This window comes from Sycon ciliatum, chromosome 5 (assembly GCF_964019385.1).
Source record: "Sycon ciliatum chromosome 5, ocSycCili1.1, whole genome shotgun sequence".
NCBI classification, from domain to species: Eukaryota; Metazoa; Porifera; class Calcarea; order Leucosolenida; family Sycettidae; genus Sycon; species Sycon ciliatum.
In genome coordinates this window covers 13,592,162-13,619,443 of record NC_088647.1, presented here as the reverse complement: position 1 = coordinate 13,619,443, position 27,282 = coordinate 13,592,162, and the positions used below count along the sequence as shown (strand labels likewise).

The 27,282-nt window shown below is 46.4% G+C and overlaps 1 protein-coding gene across 1 annotated transcript in view; it reads right to left on the bottom strand.

The window, feature by feature from the left end:
- LOC135816619 (uncharacterized) overlaps nucleotides 1-26,907 on the bottom strand; it is a 30,084-nt gene extending 3,177 nt beyond the window's left edge. Inside the window, exons 1-12 of the mRNA XM_065329785.1 lie at nucleotides 26,611-26,907; nucleotides 23,683-23,816; nucleotides 21,334-21,405; nucleotides 21,076-21,147; nucleotides 20,247-20,318; nucleotides 17,582-17,653; nucleotides 14,413-14,484; nucleotides 14,036-14,107; nucleotides 12,396-12,467; nucleotides 7,865-7,936; nucleotides 3,477-3,548; nucleotides 2,547-2,671 (exon numbers count right to left, since the gene is read on the bottom strand). Of these exons, the coding sequence (XP_065185857.1) occupies nucleotides 2,547-2,671; nucleotides 3,477-3,548; nucleotides 7,865-7,936; nucleotides 12,396-12,467; nucleotides 14,036-14,107; nucleotides 14,413-14,484; nucleotides 17,582-17,653; nucleotides 20,247-20,318; nucleotides 21,076-21,147; nucleotides 21,334-21,347 (715 nt within the window). The 5' untranslated portion in view covers nucleotides 21,348-21,405; nucleotides 23,683-23,816; nucleotides 26,611-26,907. The remainder of the gene's footprint in view (nucleotides 1-2,546; nucleotides 2,672-3,476; nucleotides 3,549-7,864; nucleotides 7,937-12,395; nucleotides 12,468-14,035; nucleotides 14,108-14,412; nucleotides 14,485-17,581; nucleotides 17,654-20,246; nucleotides 20,319-21,075; nucleotides 21,148-21,333; nucleotides 21,406-23,682; nucleotides 23,817-26,610) is intronic.
- Between the last annotated feature and the right edge of the window lie 375 nt (nucleotides 26,908-27,282).

The window sequence follows — 27,282 nt, the reverse complement described above, 5'->3', positions numbered from 1 at the left end:
CAGATTTGAGTAATGTATTATGTTATAAATTTTTCTTTTCCCCCTTTTTTTTCAAGACAAACCTGGGATTCGAACCCGCACTATCGCCCTGCATGCATTCCCCCGATACACTTCGCATACATACTCATTCTTCCAAGTTGCTTCACGTTATGATCTTGCATTTAAAAGCCCTATTAGAATATTGTGGCCAGCTGTCTTTGATGGTACGGGGCAGGTGCGGGATAGCGCCAGGCATCTTTTCCGTTTGCCGTTCTTCGGCAACAGCTCTCGCCTTCATCTCTGGTGCGGCTGTGATCTAGTGACTGCGTACATGCATTATGATTAGGGCTCAAACGGTTAGTCCGATTAACCGGTTGCAGACCGGTTACGAAGAATGAACGGTTAACCGATAAAGATAACGGTTACGCAGTAACTTTTCAGTCGCTTTTTCAAGCATCAGGTCGTTGCAAAGTATGCACTTTCGCAGGCTGTCAGCCTGTCGCACGCGTACACAATTTCTGGGCTGTCAACTAGGTTATATCTGGTCTCTTGGTGGGAGAGTATGTATGAATCAGCATGCAAGAGATTGTACATCTGTGCGTTGTACTGAATAGGGTACATTTTTGAATGAGTATAGTCAAATATACGGTTGAAAAAGAGTCCGCAGGATTGCCGTGGCTTATAGGTTATAACCGTTAAACCGACCGTTAGCTTAGCAGTTAACCGTTAGGGGTAAAACCGTGACCGTTTGAGCCCTAATTATGATAGACCAATCCCTTTGTCTGGGTTCGTGAAAAGGGCCACGCGTGCAAGTCAGCTCGTGTGAAGTGCATACCTGCCAAGTACTGAGAGTGCTTTTTCTGGATCGCCATGGCAAAATCGCGGGATTTGCCTTGGTTTTTCGGGATATGTCATATTTTTACCAAACTTTTGAAAATCCTTTTTCAACTTTTGATGGCACCAACATTTCGATAATTATATTCTTAGATGATTGATGGTGATCATCGGATCACACTTACACATGTTCAAGACTCAAAAACGGAGGTTTTTCAGACACTGTTCATGGAAGGAGCACTAGGAGATCCACTGGTACTGCAGGCTATGGCGGTCCGGGATCAATAAGGACAATTACTGGCCTGTGACAAGTCATTTGAAGTGTTCCAAGTACAATATCAAGCTTGTTTCTTGTACAGTAAATTTCGGGATAATCGACAAGAATTTCGGGATCGCGGGAGTTCATCCAAAATTGCGGGATAATCCCGAAAAAATCTGGATGCTTGGCAGGTATGGAAGTGCATGTTTTGTATTTAGTTGGTATGTGGCAGCTTATGGGACGGAGAGACTTTTGCTCCCCCGAGCTTGTGTATGTAAATAGTGTTTTACGTCGACCATGACGGTTGCAATGCGCAACCATACCACAACGAACTGATCGGCTACATCAGTGTATTGCAAAAAGTTTCCATCTGTTCGAATAACATGCATGATGAGCGAAAGAAATTTACTTTCTCTTTGCATTCGAGGGTAATACGACACTGTCTACCGCCTTGATGACCTAGGCAAAAAAAAGCATAGGGATGTTATAAATTTTTCATTTCTCCTATTTTTAAGACATAACCTAGGATTCGAACCCGCACTATCGCCCTGCATGCATTCCCCCGGTACACTTCGCATACATACTCATTCTTCCAAGTTGCTTCACGTTATGATCTTGCATTTGAAAGCCCTACTTGAATATTGTGGCCAGCTGTCTGATGGCACGGTACGGAACAGGTACGGGATAGCGCCAAGCATGCCGACGGAACAAACACACAAACACGGAAATAAGGCTGTGTGGACCCTGGTTAGCGCCAGACGTTACTGAAGTAATGTCTTTTGCATAGCTACGGGAATAAAATCGCCCAGTGCCCTGCATGAGTGCACAGTCCAGTGTTCACTGCCAGGGTATCGGGGGCGTACAGCACGCCACCCAAGGATCTCTAACACACTATAGTCACACTATGCTATCGACCGTCTTTGTTCCAAGTACCCCATGAATCCACAAGAAAAGCATCGATTTGGGCTCTGAATTTCAAAACATTTCAGCATACCCCCCCCCCCCCACACACACTCACGGGTAAATTGTGCTACAGATGGCTGGCCGTACCGCCCTAAAATGCCTTCTGACGTCCCGGACACCCCATGCTAAAATTTCAGCGGATCTCCCCCCACCCCCCGCCCCCACTCATGGGTGAATTGTCCAGATGCGCTCGCCGTACTGCCCTCTAAAGTACCTCAGTTCTGCTGCCCCTGACACCCCGTGCTAGCCTAGGTTCAGTCACGTGATTGGGCTTCATTGTGCTGCAATGTTACCACTCACTGTCCCCTCACTACCACGGCAAACCAACAAGCCGGGCGACACAACCTTAAAACTTGTCACTCTCTTATTATTGACCACCACGGAAACTTGTGATCTCTAAGCGGTCAAATATCACCATACATTGACCGCTTATATTGACCACTTACCCAGAGGACTTAGACATTTTTCCTGAACTTACAAAAAAGTCAGAAATTAAAGACGAACAACTTACTGCTGTCGAGGTAAGTTTGGACGTCGGAGTCGACCAAGAAAGCTGACATATCATCGATGTTATACCTAGCAATATTGAATGTGCATAGCCTGAAGTCCAGTGACAAGGAGTTGCGGCGCATAGAGCTATGCATCAAGAAAATAATTGAAAAGCAAAAATGCACGTGGGTCCGTGTATCAGCAAAATAGTTTGTTTTTCACATGCAAAGCAGGATTGGAAAATTTGCCACTTGGCTGTAACAGTAGTAGTACATGCTGAGGTTCAGGCATCAGCAATCATCATGAGGTTCAGGCATCAGCAATCATCATGAGGTTCAGGCATCAGCAATCATCATGAGGTTCAGGCATCAGCAATCATCATGAGTCACCCGGCATTGTAGTGTGCGCACACTCTCTCGAGCTGCTTGTTTCAAAAGTACTTTCAGACATATCGGAAAAGATCGAGGCATGTAATGATAGCAAGGGATTGAAGAAGCCATATAATCTACCTTAGTTTAATAATATCACCTGCAGCGACCTGCTGGTGGCTACACATAATCTACCTTAGTTTGATAGCATCTGTTGCAACCTGTTGGTGCTGGTGGTTGATGATGAATTATACGATAACACAGTAGAAGCTACTCGCTCTCACGGGAATAACACAACTCAGCGCATTGACTGAGAATTTGAGTTAGCGGCGGCGACCGAAGAGAGCAGTTATCACATGACTTGTGCCACCCTTTCAGTGTGTTAATATCAGCCTAACAGTTAATTACAAACTAGACTTCATGAGCCAAACTTGTGGATTCACTTGAGATTCGCTTTTGAGAACACAACAGAGACATTTCGTTCAATTTGTTGTCTCCTTCCTTTCTCTCCTGTTCAGCCTTTGTCCATTATGGGACACTGCACTTTGGCAATGTATCCTCATTAAGTACTATGTTGGACTTACAGGAGGGTCAAGGATCCAAGATTGTCAAATAGATGAGGTGGTAGGCTTGAAACCTCATTGCTTGCAATCCGCCTGTGGAAGGCCAAAAAGAGGGTCTTATTGCCAAGAAATTGGCATGCGTTTGACGTACATTCTTTTAAAAATAGTGAGAAAGACTCAAATAAGAGATATGACACCTGAAACTCCAGCACTGAAATGCTTCAAGTGTGAACTGTAACAGGAATGGTAATGGAAACAGGAATGATAAGAGCAAACACCAATGTCTAGTGTGTGTTAGTGTGGTTAGTAAAGCCAAGCGCAGCGGCCGTTATTGTTCTAGGTGAAATGTTTTGCTGTTTGTAGTAGCACGTTGTCCTATTTGATTTGCAAGTTAATTGTTAACACACACATTGGTATGGGATGTTGAGCCAATAATAAAATGTAGAAAGGAAAAGGACATAATTATGGATACGATCTAGTTACAGTGGTGGACAGTTTCTCTCAACTCGTATCCATATGTCCTTTTCCTTTCTACACTGACACATTGGTGTTTGCTCTTACCGGTCCTGTTACAATTCACAAGTGTAGTATTTCAGTGCTGTAGTTTCAGGTGTCATATCTCTTACTTTTGGTTTTTTTTTTATAAAGACTCAAAACCCTTTTTTCACAGCTGAGCGTAGCAAAAGAATGCAAAAACGTCTCAAGTTTTCACACACATATATTTTTCGAGCAGTTGCTCTTGTTCTGCGGAGCTCCACAGACCCTGCCATGGTGGTCTTTGTTTTCCTCGTGGTAGTTGAAGTTGCCCACCCACCCATTTAGGTTAAAAATGTGTGTCTTCAGCTGTTTTTTTTATTCAATAGTATATGCCGATACGTATAGGTAATGATGTACAACATTTATCACATAATTATAATTTCTTGTTTTCTCTATTCTTGGATCCGACTGGCAGCAGGGCAGGGAGTGATGCATTAGATGTTTTTTTGGTCAAAAGGCGTGTTTTTTCCTCAGTCCGTTTGAGCGGTCATGGCTAGGAATGTAGGGAGTCATTGTTTTCAGGTGCTCCCTTGCTGCCCAGTCACCCATGTTCACCACTGACCATGTTGCTTCTGGTGGATCAGACGGAGTTTCTCGTTTTTCTTGGGGATCGACAACGCAGAGGGGTGAGGAAACAGAAATATCAAAGGGTGGGACAGAAAATGGGCCGGCAGATTCGCCGGCGCAAATACGATCAGCAATGTGGTCATCAACAAAGGAAGTGTGTTCATGTGCAGAAGAAAGATTAGCAGAGATCAGGGAATGCATAGTGCCAGAGTGTCCAACATGAAAGCCATGGTCCAGCCCGTGCAAAACAAACTCAGCAAGGTTTTGGTCAGATATACGTGGCATTAACTTAAAGGGGAAGTTAAGGCAAAAATTAAAATTTCACCAGTTGTAGTCTTCGGGATGCTGAGTCGAATGGTCGTGGTCCGAGGAAGCTGAGACGCTCCCTTCCTACTTGAATCCCAATCGAACTCGCGCACTTCCACCGAAACTGGGTGACTGCGCCCTACTAGATGGGGATTTGTATGCAAAATGTCACTAAAAGCGCCATTTCGTTCTTATAAAAGCACGGATGACCGCGATTGGCCCATATGTTGTACTTCAGTAGTCTTTTGGACGCTGAGTCGACTGGTTTTGGTCCGAAAAGGCTGCGATGCAGCGTTCCTCCTTTATTCCCAATCGAACATGGTTGAACAAGCGGTCACGTGCTCCTGCGTACACCAGTCACCTGGTCACCGTGCCTGCAGGGTACAACTTACTAGACTGTTTGACCTTTTTTGGGTGCAGTCCTGTCACTCGAGTTGAACCTTGGTGTGAAAGTTGTCGCCTGCTGGCGTGGTGACCAGGTGATTTGGGCACCCAGGAGCACGTGACCACTTGTTCAACCATGTTCGATTGGGAATAAAGGAGGAACGCTGCATCGCAGCCTTTTCGGACCAAAACCAGTCGACTCAGCGTCCAAAAGACTACTGAAGTACAACATATGGGCCAATCGCGGTCATCCGTGCTTTTATAAGAACGAAATAGCGCTTTTAGTGACATTTTGCATACAAATCCCCATCTAGTAGGGCGCAGTCACCCAGTTTCGGTGGAAGTGCGCGAGTTCAATTGGGATTCAAGTAGGAAGGGAGCGTCTCAGCTTTCTCGGACCAAGACCATTCGACTCAGCACCCTGAAGACTACAACTGGTGAAATTTTATTTTTTGCCTTAACTTCCCCTTTAATGTGTGAAAGCCAACAGTGTTCAGGGGAGTGGAAGTCAGCTTACTTTTTCTCAGCGGGCTTAGAAGTCTTCTCGTGGCTATCGGCGCTGCCACCTGAAGCGGGTGGTGCAGGATGTGGCGGCATGTTCTTTTTCTCCACAGGAGCTGCAGGCGTGGAGACGGTCGCAGGGTGTGTGGGAGCAGGGCCTGCCGCGGTTGAAGTTAAAACAGACCTGGCGGGTGCTGCCCGCCACTGATGGAAAGGGCTGCGCGTGTTGAGCTGCGGCATGTGGACAGGGGTAGCGGCTGTGTTGGAGCGTGCATTTGGTGTGTCACGTCCCAGAATAAGACAACTGCTGCCTGATAGTCCTGTGATAGCAGGATCTACATAGTGAGCAGCTCTGTGCTGAGCTGTCACGCCCTTTTAGTACAACATGGTTTGGCCAGTGTCTTGTCCCACGTGCTTAGCATGTAGGTTGAGCGACACGCGCTTTCCCACGTAGGTGACATGCCTTCTTGGCATGACACGTTATGGGATCCAAGGCCGGAACCTGGTCAGGTAGGTTCTCGCGTTGTACGTTTCCTGGAAGTTCTTCACTTCCTGGAAATGTGACCCCAGGCTTTGTGCAAAACCACGTCACTACGACGTTCTACAGGTTTCCACGATGCCTCGGCGCTTCGTGCAAAGAGCCAAGACTAATATGACATTGTATAACAAGAGCTAAGTGCAAGACAGGAGACGTGTGCAAGAACCAAAACCGTCACCGCAATGACCGCACGAGAGGTCAGAGTATCAAGCAAGCAAGACCAAGAATGCAGCAGAACTTACCATAAGAAGCCGCTGAACTATGGCACGTTGGGTGAGCGGGCTCCCCAACGTGACCCTCATATACTCACATAGTCATTGTACTCTGACGTGGGTGAGCGGGCTCCCCACGTCCCAATTTGGTCTTTCTCCTCTCGATGTCTTTCTTTCTCTTTCTTCTCGAATGATCACCGTACGTATATTCTGCATTTCTGCTGACTGGCTGCGCACATTCCGGTTTGACTTGTTCTGCTATTTCCTGGAATTACCTTGCAATGATCACGCCATATATCTCTGAAGCACCCTATAAAAGAAGCTCTCATTCTATCCTTTAGTTCAGTTCAGTCTAGTTCTAGTCTAGTCTAGTCTAGTCTAGTCTAGCAGTCGAGACTCGGTCTCAGCTCTCTGTCTTCGTTTACTTTGAGCTCGGATTTGATACTACTCACAACGTAAAACTAACAGTCTCTGTCTGTTGATCGTGTGGGGTTGAACTTGGACCAAGCCAGCTATATTGGTTGGCCCCTGGGTTGTGTTGGGCTTGTCGTGAGGCCACACGTCTATATTCAGTCGCCGCTCGTAGTGATTTCGGGGTCCGGTCACTCTGAGCCGGGGATGCGACAGGTGCATGACGGCCGGGGAGAGCGGAGTAGGTGAATACTCCACGGTGTCTGGTTGATCACGTCCCAGCGCAGTGCCATGCTGGCGGTGTGTTGGCAAAATGCTCGATCATAGTTCAGCACGGCAGACGTCGTGAACTGTTGGTTCGCAGTACAAAGTATGTGCTGATAGCAGACGAGCTCATGAGCTTGGTCAGGACGAGCACGAACGACGATGCCCATGTAGATCGGCCAGGCCGCCAGCGAAGCCGAGAAGTCGTTGATCATGCGCTTGTGCTTTGCGCTGAGGTTGAGCGAGAGCTGAGCCATGTCGCCGCCAGCTGTAACCAGTTGTATTGGCTCCTGCCCCTGAGAGCTGAAGTTTTCCGGCAAGAGTTCCTCAAACCTTTGAAGAGAGTCACCAGTCAGCCATGCAAATATGAGCAGGGAGCAAACTATGAAGTGTCTGGCGCGGCACATGCGCCTTCTGTGTCAACTTATTTGTGTGCGCTCGAAAAATTCATATTATTTGAAACCCAGCGTCAGTGCATTTACTCCAGGGTCCTAGCACCGGGATTTCAGGCGGTCTTGCCAAACGGGATACTGCGAGTGACCGGAAATGAGCATTTGGCTATAAGGTGCATTTTAAATTAAAAAATCAGGTAGAGTGGCCACATTGGAGTCACAAGCTGGTCACAGTTGAGTTGTAAACAACACAAATCAGAATCATTTGCCTTTTCTTTTTAGCTCGCAGTCACTTACAGCTCCTTCAAGTTGATGTTTTTGTCGAAAATACCGGCGGGCAATTCCCTGAGAAAATTGATACTCAGTGATCTGTATGCACACAGGCATAAAATATCAAAGTGCACCGATTTTGGACTCGGATGGACAGCCACACAACAGACTTGTCAACTTTTAAAAAAGAAATGCGTCAGCACAGTCGTCTAGTCTCTAAAGTCTATGCAAAGAAATCAGGGAATGCATCCTGCGTTGGCAAAACATGGGTGCTGATACTAAGAAGTTGCACCGGGCCTTTCACAGTGGTGGTTTTAGCTTTGTCAGCAGCGGCCGAAATATAAAAGAAGGCGTAATGCCATACTTTGCCATGTCGGCGCCATAACCCTGAACACACTGCCATGTATAGATGATGTGAAGTGAAGAAATGAGTGGGAGTGAACAGTACAGCACTGGTGGCTGGTCACACGGGTCAATGTATACGATCCATTATTATTATTATTATTATTATTAGACACAATCTCATAGCATGTGACAAGCATAGCTAATGCAGGGACAGAATCCCCTGAGACAAGGGCGTTGAGCCAGCCACGGCAATAGTAAGCTAGGAAAACAAAGCAAAATATGAATTAGAGCAGAAAATGAATGGAAAATTACAAAGAAAAACGATTAACGGAAGTGAGCACTATCAAAATTCGTGCATCACCCAGGTATTCGAGAATGTTCTTCGATGATAATTATTGCGTCTAGTTCAGTTGTGATAGTAGATCTTTAAACTGACCAATAGAAGAACAAGTTTTCAGACAGTATGGTAATGATAACCAATGAGAGTAGCCGGAAAACAAAGGGGACTTTAGATACTGGGCTGACTTAACAAGAGGCAGGATGAGCGCGTTACGGGTTGAGCTTGTCGAAAACCAATTGTACTTCATCATGTGTGAAGGGGTTTTATGAAGAAATATTTTATGAACCAGTGTACAGAGATGGTGCTTATGACGAACGGAGAGAGGAGAAGTGTGTGCAAGTCGATAAAGGGCATCCGAAGGAAAACATCGATCCTTGTTGTAAAGAATTTTAAGTATAAATCTATGGTGGACTTCTAATTGGTTCAGAGTTGTGTCAGAAAGGCCACACCAAGCGGTATCGCAATAGTCGAATATAGGGAGAATATAGCACTGATAAAATAATAGTTTACACTGGATGGGCAAATGAGTGCAATGTGGTTGTAGTACCCCTAATGCTGAACTGGTTCGCTTGCATACACAGTTGACATGTGCAGCCCAAGAGAGTTTGCAGTCAAACATCACACCTAGATGTTTGTGCTGAGTAACAACGCGGATAGGCATAGTCGAGTCAGGGAAGTATAATGGTTGATCAGGAGGGGATGAAGAAATATACATGGCTTCTGTCTTGTCTAAATTGGGCTGGAGTTTCCACGTTTGCATCCACATGACAGTGCTGTTGATGCGATGCTGCATGGTAAGGAGTAATTGTGCAGGGGAGGAATCAGAACAGATAAGGCCAGTGTCATCCGCATACAAACTAACATCGGGGACAACTGAAGGTAGGTCATTAACGTAAAGCAAGAATAACAAAGGACCCAGAATGGAACCTTGGGGCACTCCAGACGTTACAGGGAGGGGATCGGACAAGAAATAAGACAAGCGAACAGCCTGAGAACGAGCAGACAGATACGAGGATATCCAACGCAAGGCAGCATCCTCCACCCGGAAGGTGACCTCCAACTTGGCAAGTAAGCCACGATGCCAAACGGTGTCGAATGCCTTAGCCAAGTCGAAAAACACCATTCCCACATGCTCCCCACAGTTCCTCTTTGTCGCTATGTCTTGGACAAGTCGAGTCACCTGGTATTGAGTTGAGTCACCACGGCAGAATCCCGACTGAGCTGGTGAGAGAGCCGGAGCGATGTGCAGGTAGAGGGAATCGAATACAATACGCTCACAAAGTTTGGAAACTGTGCGCAGCAGAGAGATGGGGCGGTAGTTTGCCGGGCAAGCACGGGAGCCTTTATTCTTGTAAAGCGGTGTCACGATGGCGGATTTCCAATCCTGTGGGAATGTACCAGTTCGAAATGACATATTAAAAATAATGGCGAGAGGATAGGCTATTGATGGTGCAAGAGACTGCAGCACTTCATTCGGGATCCCATCTGAGCCGGGAGACTTTCCACATTTCAGGCGCTTCAGATATTTCCGAACTTGAAACGTAGTGACAGTGATTGTACGGAACGGAACAGATATGAAAGGCGACTGGGACAAAGGGGGAATGCGCCACGAAGGATCATCAGGTAGCCCAAATGAGGTGAACTGAGTGTTCAGAACATCAGCTATGCTCTTGGGGGACGTGGCGACCGTACCGTCGGATGCTATCATCGTTTGGGGCATGACACGGCCGGAAGTGTGCCGCTGTGCTCGCACAAACTGAAAGAGTGTAGGTCGATTCGGTGACGTTAGTGATGCTTGGATGGAGCGTATATATTGACGATGTGCTTGCCGAGACAGGTGCTTTACAGCATTCCTTTGTCGGTTATAAGCTGCATGATTTACTGCTGTCGGATATTTTTTGTACACACTATATAGATCACGCTTGCGTTTTACAGCAGACCTGAGCTCAGCAGTAACCCATGGTGGAGATTGCATGCGGGGTCGTGGAGATGTCACAGTGTGGGTGGCTCCGAATGAGGTGAGGTGACGACGGAAGGCGGACTGGAGCTCACAATCAAAGTGATGAAGTGCGTCATTAACATCAGTGTACGAGTTCAGAGAGGACCAGTTGTAGCCAGCTAAATCAGCGTTGATTAATTGCCAAAGGTGCGAAGGTACTTGTTTGAAGCGATACAGTGAAGAGGGAGGACCAGTGGAAGAGTTGGGGAAGTAGTTCGAAATAGGGGCGTAACATAAAGTGCAAACAATCTGTATATGGTCAGACATACCCAAGGGAGGTGCTTGATCAATGGAGCGCACGAGGCGTGGTCGGTTGGTGATCACCAAGTCCAGACACGAAACAGAGCCATTAGGCGAGGAATGAGTGGGGAAGTCAACCATCTGGTGGAGCCCAAGAGCAGAAAATACTGTGCTAAGGAGATCACCAGCCTTCGAGGTAGAATCGGTGGGACACCAGCTTGAGTTGTGGGCGTTGAAATCGCCAGTCACTAACAGATCATAAGAATCTAAACAGACTGACTGTAATGCCTCAACAAACATGTCACAAAAGTACGACAATTGCATTGTGCTCTGTGAGGGTGGTCGATACATGCAGCATAGTAAGATGGGATTCTGAGATTGAGTAGAGGGGGAGCCAAGTTCAAGCCACACAGACTCGCAGCCAGGGCGTTGAAGGTCGGCACGAGGGGAGACGTACGGAAAGGAGTCCGAACGGACAAGTACGGCAACACCCCCATACCCACGGCTACAATGCGCTGACCGATTGTCTTCCGGAGGTCGATCTCTGCGGATGCAGATATAGCCTGACAGTGAGAGCGGGTTCGAGGGACAGAGCCACGTCTCTGTTAGGCAGATTATGTCAGGCTTAGCACATTCGGCAATAACGCAGAGCTCAGACAACTTGTTGACAACAGAGCGACAATTCAGAGATACTAGGGTTAAATCACGCTGGGATTTAGGGAAAAAAGGGAACGCTGATGGATTTAGCGCTGGACATGCAATGTGTGCGGGTCGGCCAGAGGAGGGCTGAGCGGGGTAGAGCCGGTGGGCTAGTTTCGATCGTGGGGTGAATACAGGGGCGTTGGGATTTAGTCGTTGTTGCTGCATCGTTGTGTATGTTGGTTTGTTAGCATGACAGTTCAGGATTGATCATCACTGCCTCGCCGCGAAGTAGAAGACGACTTGTTACCTTGGGCATCAGCAAAGCGCCACTTTCGCACTGTGTGCTGGATGGTGGCCGGCCAGAATTTGGAGTCGAGAACTTTGTCCTCGTCCGATGCTGCCACGGTTACGCGAGCATGGCAAGTACCCAGGTACGTGTTTTCTGAAATCGAACAGTTCAGTACGTCCAGGACTCCTGGGGGGGGGGGGGGGGGAGGCGACCAAAAGAGAAGAGATGCTACCAACTCTTCCATCAGATGGACCCCGCGTGTTTCTCCAACAACGCGGGATTGGTAGGAAGGGACTCGGAGGGGCGATGCACTGCGAGGGATTTTGGTGGAGTTTGCACATTCAAAGAACTCCAGTTGCTGGACATATTCAAAACGTTCGATCGGGAAACCCACATACCATATTTCTCGAAGATTGGTCAAACCTTCAAGTTTTTCCATATTAAAAACTTCAAGAGCGGAGAAGGGCGGAGACTTACGATTGAGTGCAACATCCTACTACTCTGCAAATACATTGAAACAATGTGGCTCAACCTGAAAGTGTGTGTGTGTGTGTGTGTGTGTGTGTGTGTGTGTGTGTGTGTGTGTGTGTGTGTGTGTGTGTGTGTGTGTGTGTGTGATACTTTTAATCGAGCGTGACTTATATCAGAGTGCGACATGTGATTGGGGGAATGGAACTTGAGGTTATTGGCCCAATCAACTTACAGAAAGGTCAACGATCCAAGGTTGTCAAAAAGGTGAGCAGGCAAGCTTGTTAGCCGGTTTCGACCAATCCGCCTGTAGTAAACAAAATAACCATGTAAACTACTAGTTTTAGTTGAGACTGAGGACTGGGACTGTGTGAGACAAAAGACAGGGATAACATGTCTGGTAGGTTTGCCAAAACATTGAGCGGGTGTATGCTAGTTCGGTTGACCAAGATGGCAGCAGGGTAGACCTGATGCTTTTTAGTGGACATGTCAACCATAATGTTGTAGGTTCGATTCTGAAGTTAGTGTGGAACAATGTTTCCATCCTCAGAAGACCAATTTGGAACCGAATTTTAGTTGAGGAGGCAGGGGTAAGGGTGGTGAGATTGCAATGGGAGCTGTGCATAGTCTCCCTGCCATTTGGTTTCGCGGGGGAAAATCCACTTCAGCCGCACACAGTATGATACCAGTTTCTGCATACCCGTAAAATCCTCATGAACTGTGTGCAGTCATAATCACAAGTGTACTAGAGATGCATGTTGTAGTGTATAGTGTTTGTCGCAGCGTTGTCTCTCTCCGTACTGTCTCTCACTCTCTTGTCCGTATTATAATGTGCATACTCAATGTAAATAAATCAGTCCTTGTCGTGTCCCACAATGGACTCCTGCGTGGCTTGAAGGCCGGATGCAGCAGATGTAACTGCAGAATACGGGAAAAGTTGCCCCACAAAACCCAGCAGCCATGATACATGGCCAGCAATCGAGGACATCTGAGAGTTGTAATTTTTGTACTCCTCCGAGGTGTGATTTTTGGCGTGCTGGGCCAAGCACAAGGAAGCCATCTGCAAAAAAACTGCAGAAAATGGGTTGTTATTGATCCTTTGGTGTAATCTTTGTTTCTAGTCGAAGCTAGTTGCTGTTTGGAGCAGAAACGCTGAAATTGACTATTTTCTGCATGTACTCATACATGTACTCATGTACTCAGTCATGCAGTCTCACTCGTATTTTAGCTCTTTTTCTGGAATGGATGCTGCTCTGCGCCCCTTGGTAAACATTTCCTGCGCTCGTGGAGCAGCTGAAAAGGACCACTGGTATGTCTGGTTCCTGGTTTGAAAGTGGAGAGTCGACTTTTGTGCCTTGAAAAAGGAGTAGAGAGCGATAAAGGTACGTCTGTGGCTTATTTTTGAGTGCTCCTCGTACATTTTTGATCGTGATAGAAATTCTCAGACCAAAGTCAGACCAAAGTCAGCGCGATGATGGCCGTACAGTTTTCTTGTGGATTTTTTAGTTGTTTCATCTCGTATCTATGTCAGTATTGTGATGGTGAAGTGGAGAGGGTGATTTTCTTCCTCTAGGCTTCGTTCGGCCGACTTTGCTTCGTCCTCGTTGAAAAGTGATCCTGAAAAAAGGTCGATTCGCAAAATTATGTTGATTTTCAATGTACGTGATGACATGCGATTGCTGGCTATGAATACAAACGTACCATTGTGATCAAAGTCATGACGACATTCAGCTGCCAGCGAAGCAACAATGCCCAGTCGTGTCCGAGTGCGACAAATTTGAGGGAGATTGCGCATTCAAAGATGTCCAGTTTCTGGACAAACTCAAAGTCTAGATAAGTGCATTGAGTTGGCGGCTATTGGTTCAATCAACTTACATATATATCAGCGATCCAAGGTTGTCAAACAGGTGAGAAGGCAAGCTTATCAACTGGTTTCGATTCAGCCGCCTGGGGAGAATGAAATATGTAAAGGGTGTTATAAAAAGGCAACCATTTTGGAATTTGATCGAGTTATAGGTGCACAAGAATGTGGCTTACAAGTATTAAAAGTGCAATTTCTGCATGAATTCGTGCTTAATTAACACTTTTACAAATACATTCTTTTACAAAACATCTTTATCGAGTGAAATCAGTAAATGTCATTATGCTTTGCACTTGTGTATGTGTAAAGCAGCATGAACCCGAAAGCCAGTCACACAGAAAGCTCACACACCGGTTACGATCCCCAATTTGAATACTTCTTTCACACTTACAGTTCTTCCAACTTGGTATTTTTCTTGAAAATTTCAGCCGGTAGTTCAGTGAGATAATTACTAGCCAGGGACCTGTGTGGACAGAAGCCAAAAGATACCAAAGTAACGGGTTTGTGACACTGAGTGCAGGAAAAAGCCATCAGTTTATCTTTTTATTCTTCAGTCAAAACCTACTTTCTAGTACGGTTAGTCAACCGAAATATTCGGCGCATATATATTTTCGGCTATTTTCGGCCTGATCATATTTGCTGCAGCCGAAATTTTGTTTTGCAAGATTCAGTGTGACAGTGTATACAGGCAGCAGCAGCACGAAACAGGACGAAATTTGTTGCAGCCGAAATGTGTTTGAGCCCTGGAGGGCCGAAATTTGAATGGGCCGAATATTTGTAGACTTACAGTAGCCAGACACAGTCACGGCTTACCACTCTATGATGTGCTCTCAGACACAGTCACGGCTTACCACTCTATGATGTGCTCTCAGACACAGTCACGGCTTACCACTCTATGATGTGCTCTCAGACACAGTCACGGCTTACCACTCTATGATGTGCTCTCAGACACAGTCACGGCTTACCACTCTATGATGTGCTCTCAGACACAGTCACGGCTTACCACTCTATGATGTGCTCTCAGACACAGTCACGGCTTACCACTCTATGATGTGCTCTCAGACACAGTCACGGCTTACCACTCTATGATGTGCTCTCAGACACAGTCACGGCTTACCACTCTATGATGTGCTCTCAGACACAGTCACGGCTTACCACTCTATGATGTGCTCTCAGACACAGTCACGGCTTACCACTCTATGATGTGCTCTCAGACACAGTCACGGCTTACCACTCTATGATGTGCTCTCAGACACAGTCACGGCTTACCACTCTATGATGTGCTCTCAGACACAGTCACGGCTTACCACTCTATGATGTGCTCTCAGACACAGTCACGGCTTACCACTCTATGATGTGCTCTCAGACACAGTCACGGCTTACCACTCTATGATGTGCTCTCAGACACAGTCACGGCTTACCACTCTATGATGTGCTCTCCGACACAGTCACGGCTTACCACTCTATGATGTGCTCTCAGACACAGTCACGGCTTACCACTCTATGATGTGCTCTCAGACACAGTCACGGCTTACCACTCTATGATGTGCTCTCAGACACAGTCACGGCTTACCACTCTATGATGTGCTCTCAGACACAGTCACGGCTTACCACTCTATGATGTGCTCTCAGACACAGTCACGGCTTACCACTCTATGATGTGCTCTCAGACACAGTCACGGCTTACCACTCTATGATGTGCTCTCAGACACAGTCACGGCTTACCACTCTATGATGTGCTCTCAGACACAGTCACGGCTTACCACTCTATGATGTGCTCTCAGACACAGTCACGGCTTACCACTCTATGATGTGCTCTCAGACACAGTCACGGCTTACCACTCTATGATGTGCTCTCAGACACAGTCACGGCTTACCACTCTATGATGTGCTCTCAGACACAGTCACGGCTTACCACTCTATGATGTGCTCTCAGACACAGTCACGGCTTACCACTCTATGATGTGCTCTCAGACACAGTCACGGCTTACCACTCTATGATGTGCTCTCCGACACAGTCACGGCTTACCACTCTATGATGTGCTCTCAGACACAGTCACGGCTTACCACTCTATGATGTGCTCTCAGACACAGTCACGGCTTACCACTCTATGATGTGCTCTCAGACACAGTCACGGCTTACCACTCTATGATGTGCTCTCAGACACAGTCACGGCTTACCACTCTATGATGTGCTCTCAGACACAGTCACGGCTTACCACTCTATGATGTGCTCTCAGACACAGTCACGGCTTACCACTCTATGATGTGCTCTCAGACACAGTCACGGCTTACCACTCTATGATGTGCTCTCAGACACAGTCACGGCTTACCACTCTATGATGTGCTCTCAGACACAGTCACGGCTCACCACTCTATGATGTGCTCTCAGACAGCCCAATCTACTTGCACATCACCACAATATCAAGGACAATCCCATTGACATAGTGATCTCACTGACCCTTCAGACAGCTGTTTCGCTCCAACAGGGCTTGTTGTGTATCGGTAGAAAGACTTTTCATGGCTCTTTTTTGTTGTGGTCCTTTCGTTTATTTTGGTTTGTTTTGCGTTCTGCTTTGACTGGTTTTGGTTGCATGTATAGTTTGTACATGATCCAAGTAACGGTTACGTCATTGTCATACGTTGTGTTTTGTTGCGCGCATGCTCGTATGCTGCCATAAATGTTAGTCTTTTTCTTCAGTTTTCAGTTTACCTCGTCGTGTCCGGTCTTTTTGTCTGTCCGTCTCCGTCTTGTCAAGAAATTATGTAGAACTCTTAGTTCAGTTTCGTTGTTGTGTGTGGCGGGTCGGATGGGCAGGGAGGCTGGGCCCCTGACGCCTGGACAACATGTGCGCGTGCACAAAAGGGCTCATCAGTGGAGGTAGTAGGCAATGCAATAATATGAGCTGAGCGGATAGTTTTGATGTAGGGTCAAACAGTGGACTGTGCAGTGAACCGTGCCTGGAATATGAGCTGAGTGGATAGTTTTGATGTAGGTTGAAACAGTGGACTGTGCAGTGAACCGTGAAGTGTGACATGCAGTCATAAACTGCAGTGCTGAAGATGATGCCTGCTCTAATAGAGATGATAATACAGGTGTGCATTGCGGGAACATAGCATGCCGAGCTAGAAACGTGTGCGAAAACCAATCAGCAGACAGTAACTGTGAGGAGGTTGTACATGTACTGCGTGTACTTGTACGTGTCACTTTCTCTCCGATACATACACACAAATCGGAGTGTTGAGAGGTTGATGCACAAGTCTACTGGTACCCGTGACATGAGTCAGTGAAGCGGACACTATAATAACACTACGTGGCAGACCCCCCCCCCCCCAAGTCACTCAATACACTGCCTGCCCATCGCCCGTGGTCCCGTTGTCACCTTTGCAACATCTATACTATTGTAATCTCCGCGGTATAGTATCGGCATGGAACCGTGCCGCGGGACCTTTTCTAGCATAGGACGCTACGTTCCAGCAATGCGCACTCGAGCTATCACTTCCACGGTATGCCAAGCTCCATACCAATGCTCATTGCATCTTGATCACTAGAGACTTACACTTTTTCCAGTGATGGAAGATTGTCAAATAGATGAGGAGGTAGACTCTTTAGACAATTGCGTGAAAGTCTCCTGCGCAAAGATGAAATACGTGACACATGAGTTAAATACATGGCATGAATTCATCTAATCCTGATGATGGCTCCTGGCACAAAAATTGATTGAGATATTGTAATTTGCAGCGAAGAGACCACTTGATTTGAGGATGGTGTGTGTAGGGTTTTTCATGATTTCATCTAAACGAAATGAAATGCATATTGCCAGCCGCACCAGCAAGTGATGAAAAGGGTCACCCTCTTTTAACACACATGCATCCATTTTTTTTAAATATTTTTATTCTTTCACTATTACCGTAAAATCCCGCCAGAGCGCCCCATCTCTCCTATCCGCCCCTCCCTGACTTCTTGTCAGGGACGTTATTTCTCGTATCTCTGTCGCAGTCTGTGATGCCGTACTGTACTGCAGACGTGTGCTCGACCCCGTTGGAAATGTACGCAACAGTGCCCACCCTCTTGACCAGGGATCGCACAAACCCTGAGTTTTGACGGGTCTGTACGACTCGTGGCTCTTGACCTTTGGTCGGTGTACGAGATGCATGAACAGTTTTCGTAGGGTGAGTACTTTTTCATGTAGCACTGAATGCGGCAAGTAGGACTCGCCCATCCGCCCCTCCCCACCTGAAGCGTCGAAGAGGTAGGGGCGCTCTGGCGGGATTTTACGGTATTCACACCATGTACTTGGTTATGCAACACAAACCATTATTATCATGATCATTGCCCGCTCACATTCCAGGGAGTATCAACACGCCCCTGATGCCCCTCTCCTGATGCACCTCTCCTGATGCCCCTCTCCTGATGCACCTCTCCTGATGCACCTCTCCTGATGCACCTCTCCTGATGCACCTCTCCTGATGCACCTCTCCTGATGCACCTCTCCTGATGCACCTCTCCTGATGCACCTCTCCTGATGCCCTTCTCCTGATGCCCCTCTCCTGATGCACCTCTCCTGATGCACCTCTCCTGATGCACCTCTCCTGATGCACCTCTCCTGATGCACCTCTCCTGATGCACCTCTCCTGATGCACCTCTCCTGATGCACCTCTCCTGATGCCCCTCTCCTGATGCCCCTCTCCTGATGCACCTCTCCTGATGCACCTCTCCTGATGCACCTCTCCTGATGCACCTCTCCTGATGCACCTCTCCTGATGCACCTCTCCTGATGCACCTCTCCTGATGCACCTCTCCTGATGCACCTCTCCTGATGCACCTCTCCTGATGCACCTCTCCTGATGCACCTCTCCTGATGCACCTCTCCTGATGCACCTCTCCTGATGCACCTCTCCTGATGCACCTCTCCTGATGCACCTCTCCTGATGCACCTCTCCTGATGCACCTCTCCTGATGCACCTCTCCTGATGCACCTCTCCTGATGCACCTCTCCTGATGCACCTCTCCTGATGCACCTCTCCTGATGCACCTCTCCTGATGCACCTCTCCTGATGCACCTCTCCTGATGCACCTCTCCTGATGCACCTCTCCTGATGCACCTCTCCTGATGCACCTCTCCTGATGCACCTCTCCTGATGCACCTCTCCTGATGCACCTCTTTCAGTACGTTGGTGTAGTAAGCACATGCACCACCACTGGCATTCAGTATGCTCTCATTCTTATTCCACACTGCCATTCAGTATGCTCTCATTCTTATTCCACACTGCCATTCAGTATGCTCTCATTCTTATTCCACACTGCCATTCAGTATGCTCTCATTCTTATTCCACACTGCCATTCAGTATGCTCTCATTCTTATTCCACACTGGCATTCAGTATGCTCTTATTCTTATTCCACACTGCCATTCAGTATGCTCTCATTCTTATTCCACACTGCCATTCAGTATGCTCTCATTCTTATTCCACACTGCCATTCAGTATGCTCTCATTCTTATTCCACACTGCCATTCAGTATGCTCTCATTCTTATTCCACACTGCCATTCAGTATGCTCTTATTCTTATTCCACACTGCCATTCAGTATGCTCTCATTCTTATTCCACACTGTCATTCAGTATGCTCTCATTCTTATTCCACACTGTCATTCAGTATGCTCTCATTCTTATTCCACACTGTCATTCAGTATGCTCTTATTCTTATTCGGCCTGCACACTGACTACAGTTAAACCTGTCAAGGCGACCACTCGGATAAGGCGACCACCTGTCCCAGAAGACCACTGAAACCAGGATCAAGGGATGCTATTTCCAGTCAAATGACCCTGGATAAGGAGACCCGATGATCTGGTAACAGAGACCACATTTTGAAGGTCCCTTGAGCGGCGGTCGTCTTAGACAGGTTTCACTGTATACCCTCATGCACAGCTCTTCTATTTACAGACCGACACGATTCACTGGGAGAGTTCAGAAATACAGTATATTGAAGGAAAATGGAGGTAAGAATAAATCCAGGGAGCAGCGACGTGCGGAATAAGCAGCCAAGGCAGACCGGAAAGAAAAAAAGCACACCGCACATGCACACACAGTGGATACAATGGGAAGTCCGCATAGCAACAGTAACTAGGATGATCTAGTGATGACATCGCACATAACACATGCACGTGATCTATAACGCAGCATCTAGCCAGTGCAGCAGCTATGCAAAAAAAACAGATCACTTACAGTCTAGCTAACTTGATGTTCTTCTCAAACGTGCCGCTGTGCAGCTGTGTAAGGGAATTGTATTGCAGGCTTCTGTGTGCACGTGAAAAAAATGGAACACAGCATACATAGTGCGGTGTTCATAATCTCAACAGCACCACAAGGATGAAGGCCTGGACATACTTGCCACTTCAATACTACACAACAACGATTGCACTACAGTTAGAAATACAGTGGCCGCTCAGTTCTGGGCAGTTACAAATGCAATACACTCGATGAAGACAAAAGGAGAACTGTGAAGAATGCACGGAGCAGAGTTGGCACGTAGACAGTACAAGGGCACAGGGGCAAGTTTTGCGGATGTATCCAAGACGCATGTGCCCGCACTGAGGTGTGAAAGAGGAAGCGTGGTCACATCACAAAAATGCCCAACGTGAAACACGTATGCACAAACAGGAGACTCTCTACCTAACGCCATGTTGTTATTTACTAGAAGACATGACTTGTGACATCTAATATCATCAGTAAGAATGTGAGAGGAAAGTATGATGTGAATATCGAACATAACCTTTGTTACAAACTTCTCAAATTTTGTTCATGCTTTCTTTCTCTTTTTACTCCGAGTGTATCATAGTTTCAAAATCCTATAGTTATTTTTTCAATCACCTTCAGTTACGAGATTACAATGAGAATTGCGACAAGGAAACGTTCTGGAACTCGACTCTGGCTGCTATGCTTGTGCCGGATAATGAATGTGAATGTTATTATATCCATTCATACGACGATAACTATCTTCTAGTCGACCGGGGGAAATGTTTAAAAAAAAATTTAATAGTTAGGAACCACTTACATATCCTTCAAGTTGACAGCCTTCTCAAAAATACCAGCGGGCAATTCCCCCAGAGAATTATTGCCCAGAGACCTGTACGAGGCAAATAAGTAAAGGATAGGAGAAAAAATGTGTTTTCCTTCTCTGAAAGGGACCAAGACAAGGATGAGTACAATAATGACAAAAAATGACAAAGAAGATGAGGATGAAAATGACAAAGAAGACAACAACGACGACGACAGAGCAGAAGACAAAACAATATTTTCTTTGAGGACTTACACTCCTCTTAGCATTGTGGAATTGTGGAAGAGATTACTAGACAGGTATTGGATGTTGCCATCTTGTAAATAGCTGCATAAGCATAACGGAATGGAGAGTGGTTACAAGATAGAACTGATAGAACGTCTTTGCAATACAAAATCGTGTGCCCGATAATCGTATTGCAAAGACATTCTATCAGTTTGAACAACACACATAATGCCCTAAAAACAAAGCATGGCGAGGGCTCCTGGGCTTTCAAGCCCTCTCGTTCCCAATTTTTGTGAGTTAAAAAAAAAAGAAAATTTAGGTCTTAAACACACACACCTGTAGATACATTGTAACTTAAGCTCTTACTTCCAGACAGGTATAATTATGTACACTCTACCGAGTAGTTATATTACAAATATTACGCTATGGTGCTAGCCTATAATTTTTTTCAATTTCTATTTTTTCAACACGTAACATGAGATCCAAACCCGGACTATCGCCCTGAATGAATTCCCATGTCATACTTCGCATACATACACATTCTGCCAAATTGCTTCACATTATGATCCGGCCGTTGAAAGCCCTATTTGATTATGTGGCTAGCTTTCTGTGATGGTACGGTACGGGACATGTACAGGATAGCACGCCCTACCACACACACAGATAAACTAAGCAAAGCGGTGTGGACCCTGGCTAGCGCCAGACCCTACTAAAGTAACGTATTTTGCATAGCTTTGGGAACGAGAGAGCTTGGAAGCTCAGGGCCCTACGCTATGCTTTTTTGCCTTGATGACCTAGACAAAAAAAGCATAGGGATGTTATAAATCCTTATAAGTTTCTACTTTTTGTTTTTAGACATATTAAACCTGGGATTCGAACCGCACTATCGCCCTGCATGCATCCCCCGATACACTTCGCATACATACTAATTCTTCCAAGTATTAGTTGCTTCACGTTATGATCTTGTATTTGAAAGCCCTATTTGAATATGCATTGTAGCCAGCCGTCTTTGATGGTACGGTACGGGATAGGTACGGGACGGGTACGGGACGGGTACGGGACAGGTACGGGATAGGTACGGTCGAGGGTAATACGATACCATCTACCGCCTTGATGACGGCAAAAAAAGAAAAGGGATGTTATAAATTTTTCAATTCTCCCCTTTTTTCAGGCATTAAATGGGATTCGAACCCGCATTATCGCCCTACATGCATTCCCCCATACACTTCGCATTCATACTCATTCTTCCAAGTTGCTTCACGTTATGATCTTGCGTTTTAAAGCCCTATTTGTATATTGCGGCCAGCTGTATGTGGCCAGCTGTGTTTGATGGTACGGTACGGTACGAGACAGATACGGGATAGCGCCAGGCGTGACACAAACACACAAACACACAAGCAAACAAACAAACACACAAACAAACAAACACCAAATTAAAGCTGTGTGGACCCTGGCTAGCGCCAGACGTTACTGAAGTAACGTCTCCTGCATAGCTACGGGAATAAATATTTTTCTTTCCCCAAATTATCGTTTGTACTGGAGGTTTGCATGTCGTGCGTCGAGCACTCTGACCCGTAGTCAAGGTTCTTTCCGTAGCTATATTTGGCGTTCCTTCACTGAGTGTAGTAGCTGATGGGTCTACTTTTCGAGGAGAACCTTGGCTATCACATTAGAGTTATCTGAAGTCCCTTCGAGGTACAATTCCGCCGCAGCGGACATAGAGGTCTGAGACAAACTGAAACTTACGCCGGCTCAGTTCGAAAATTTGATATTTCGCATGCAGTGCACTCAGTCAGGTGGAATTTCCCCATGCTGTTACGTCATGCTTCAGAATGTTGCATTTCAAAAACATATCGATTTTTGCACTTCAGAATAGTTTTCTACTGCAGTTTATTTGAAGTAGGTGTGATAAAAGAGAATGAGATGGCAGTTGCTTTAACATTGCCAAAAGACTCAGGGAAACCAGTGCATACTGTAAAGTCGCAGATAAAAGCCGGGCTTATAAGCACATAAGCCGCTTTCTGCATCAGGCTTTAATGCAAACCAGGCTTGTATGCAAACCATGCTTACATGCACCACTGCATATTTTTGCCAGGCTTGTATGCACATAGAAGCCAGGCTTCTGCGCGCGACACGCGTAGATCTAGATCTGACTACTGGTATGGTGGCAGTTTTACTATGCACCGTACATAGCGCATGCACTCTTGACCTACCCGATCCGCGCTTGCATAGGAGCCAGGCTTCTACGCGCGGCAGGCTTATATGCATTTGACCCGTTTGATTTTCAGGCTTCTATCTGCGATGTGCTTGTATGCAAACCCGGCTTTTATTCGCGACTTTACGGTAAGTCACAAATATACATCTAGATGCATAACTCACAGATATTTGACGTTAGGACAACTCGAGAGATTTCTGTCTAGGCAGGAGCAGGGCTTACACGGATTAGCAGTCACGGCTGCTTCAGAGGATTTCTTCCACAGCACCAATGTTGAAGTGGTAGAAAACGTCCAAAACTGGAACAATAAGTATAAGCAATAATACAACAATAAATTCACATGTAGCTTTTGGGGTAGAGGGACGCCGCCTTTTTGGAACGATATAACAGCAAGCATCAAGTTGTCAACCAATGGAGTCAATAGCATAGAATGTTAACTGAGCATATGGAACCTGACATGTCAAAGTTTGTCCAGAGGCTAGAGTCGATCAAACTGAACCATTCCTTTGTTAGATTGATGTATATTTGTGTCTTCTGTTCGCGATGGTATATTTCCATTCTTTGCGGGCTAGTCGTTGGGGAGCGCCTTAGATAGAGGTGTGTTAATGCTGTAAGCACTCGACATTGGTGGGACCAAGTTGCTTTTCGTAAGACTAGCATGCTAGAGCCGTGTAGCTTGAAAAGTCACATGCCTGGAATGGCACTTCTGGTAATTGTAGGCCGTCATGAACGTTTGCCTCAGAACATAACATACCTGATAGCCTCACACCGGCAATGTTTTCAAGTCAAAATCCCCAGACAGAAAGTTCAAATTTGAGCCTGTTCCTACATGCAGGTGACAACTCCATTCTGAAAAGGCGCCCACCCTCGACCAGACAGAATGAGCTTTCTGCAAGATGGACGCAACTTACCAGTATTCAGCTGAACAGCCTACACCATCGGCCATTTCCCATCCAAAACAGCATAATATTATGCAGCTGGCAGGCCCTGGTTCACTGACACTACAAGTGGAATGCACCTGTGATCATGGTGATCTGGGGCGCGGAAGGCTCCCAAAATGTCATGTATTCTTCACCACACTTGTACGGAAGCACCGTTCTACCGGACAGCTTCTCACCAAGGTTACGAACGACTGGCTTGTCTCGCGCGACGCTGGACTGCATACGGCGGTTGTCTGTATTGATTTGAAAAAAGCGTTCGATATGGTGAAGCATCAACAGCTTCTTCTTGCTCTCGCAGCTGTCGGTATTTCGGGAGTGGCCCTGGCCTGGTTCCGATCATACCTTTGTGCCAGACAACAGCGGGTGGTTACCCACACTGGAACATCTCCGTTGGTGGCAATCACTAGTGGCGTGCCACAGGGCACCATTCTGGGTCCGGTGCTATTTAACATATATGTACGGAAGCTCCCATTGACAGCAGAGGCCTTTTCTTGCAAGCTCCCGATGTTCGCTGACGACATGACGTTGTATGCCAGCAGACGTACACAAGCTGAGGCCGTCGCTACCGTTACTGATTCGTTATCTGCAATTTCTGTGGATCTAGACGAGCTTGGGCTGCGCATTAATACAACAAAGACTGTAACTTTGATGATTTCTAAGTCTTCTCAACCCCTCTCAACTCCAATCGTTTTTAACCAACAGCCTCTGACTCAAGTGTCTAGCACGAGAATCCTGGGAGTCATTGTAGACAGTGATGTTTCTTGGTCTGGTCACATAGACTTTATCGTTAGGAAGACTTGCACGAAAATTGGCGCTCTTCGACGGTGTTTTCGGCAACTAAGTTTGAAGGCAACACGGCAGTTTATCCTCTCGGTTATCCTGCCTGACTTATTATACTGCTGCTCTTGCTTTGCAATGAAGCTATCCACCAAGGACCGACAGCGACTCTCGTCCGTTTATCGTCGTTCTGTACGCGCTGCTTGTGGCTCGAAACTACAAGAGGACGTCATGCCGCTGTTAGCTAGATTGTCGATTGATCCGTTTGAACATTACCTTATTCGTAGCATTGCTAAATTTATCCATGTTAATCATGTCGTTTTCCCTCTCCCAAATCTGACGGACCTTTTCCCTCAAGTTTCAACCGGCCCTAGGACAACAAGAAGCTCTTTTAATGCTGCTATTGCAATATCTAAATTCCGGACGACTGACGGTGTCAATTCCTTTTCAAATCGTGCTGCCCTGTTCTTTAATTCTTTGCCTGTGGAGTGGCGCACCCAGCACCGCACTACATTTGCTAAGCACCTTCAGACCATGCTAAAAGACGCAGCGTCTTTTCAGAAGTATTTTGATCTTCTTTTCAGCAAACTCCCTCATTGATCTGCACCGCCTGTATTGTATAACTGTGTTTACTGCGTTCCTAGTTTAAATTCGTTTTTAAAAACATCTCTTTAATTCTTGCACTATCCCATTATGACCATGCTTAAAGACGCAGCGTCTTTTCAGAAGTATTTAGATCTTCTTTTCAGCAAACGGCCTCATTGATCTGCATCGCTTGTATTGTATACCTGTGTTTACTGCTTACTGCTTACTGCTGCTTTATTGTTCCAAGTATCAGTTTAGTTTAGTTTAAATATCTCTTATTATTTTTTTTTTTTTTCTCACCCCACACCCCTCTACCCTGTTATCGGCCCTCTTAAGAGTTGTGTTCATCACTGTTGAGGCTTCCGATGGAAAATAAAAGAATACTACTACTACTACTACTACGGAAAGAAAAGTTTCCTGTCGAAGTTCAAATTAATATCAAAATCATTTTTTCGGCTTGTCCTTTGCGTTTGTTTTCGCCCACTGCATGCTGAGTCTTTTGCAAATTTTGTTGTTCACTACTATACTAGGTTGTTTAGCAGCGCCTTGCTTCCGCCCATGCATGCCCCACCAATCGACCTACAACCTTCGTAATGTTCACATGACCTACAAACGTTTACTCCAAAAGCGCACTCTTCAGTGGACCCCCTAGGGCCTAGGGTCTGTTGGGGATGTCCGAGTAATAGTAGAAACAATACATGTAGTTACAATACAAATACTCACGGCCCTTGTTTTAGGCTGCCGTTACGGCATTAGGGTACTAGGATGAATAAATAAATGAGCACATACCTAACGACTACCGGTATACCGTCGACAAAGTGCTCTCCCTGGGGCTTGACTTGGGCATTCACTCCTAGATCCTTCGACTCCAAACGTCCGCAACCATCTTGCGCCAGCTTCCGACACTCTGTGGTGACTTCCGTTTGAGGCGAGGACGCTAGGCGGGAGGCCGACATAGAAGGAGAGGCCATCGCCGAATATTCGATTACTAGTACTTGTCGATGTCACTCTTGCAGCACCCTCCGACACATCCAGCATTCGGGAAGTTGCGTTCCGTCACTCACCTCGTAACGCGTCGTCGTCCAGTCGTCCTAGTATCACATGCACAGCACTTGGTAACGGAACTGCTCACGCTCGTCCGGACGTAGACTACGTCCGGCGTTGCTCGCGCAGCACGTCGCATCCAGGATTCAAGAAAATTTACCGGTACCGGTATGAGCAAGTGATACGGTAGTGACACACCACTAGTACAGCTGTACTACACTATTGACAGTAGTGTGTCGGACAGTCTGTCTCACCACTCCCTGGTCAGTAGATCAACTCGAGTCAGACTCTGTGAATGACCGTTTACCGGTACTAGTACAGTAGTAGTAGATCTACTAGTAGTAGTAGGGTCCGCGAAAGACGTAGACCCGGGTGCTCGAATGAGACACAGGGTACCAAAACAGAAACACCCTGAAA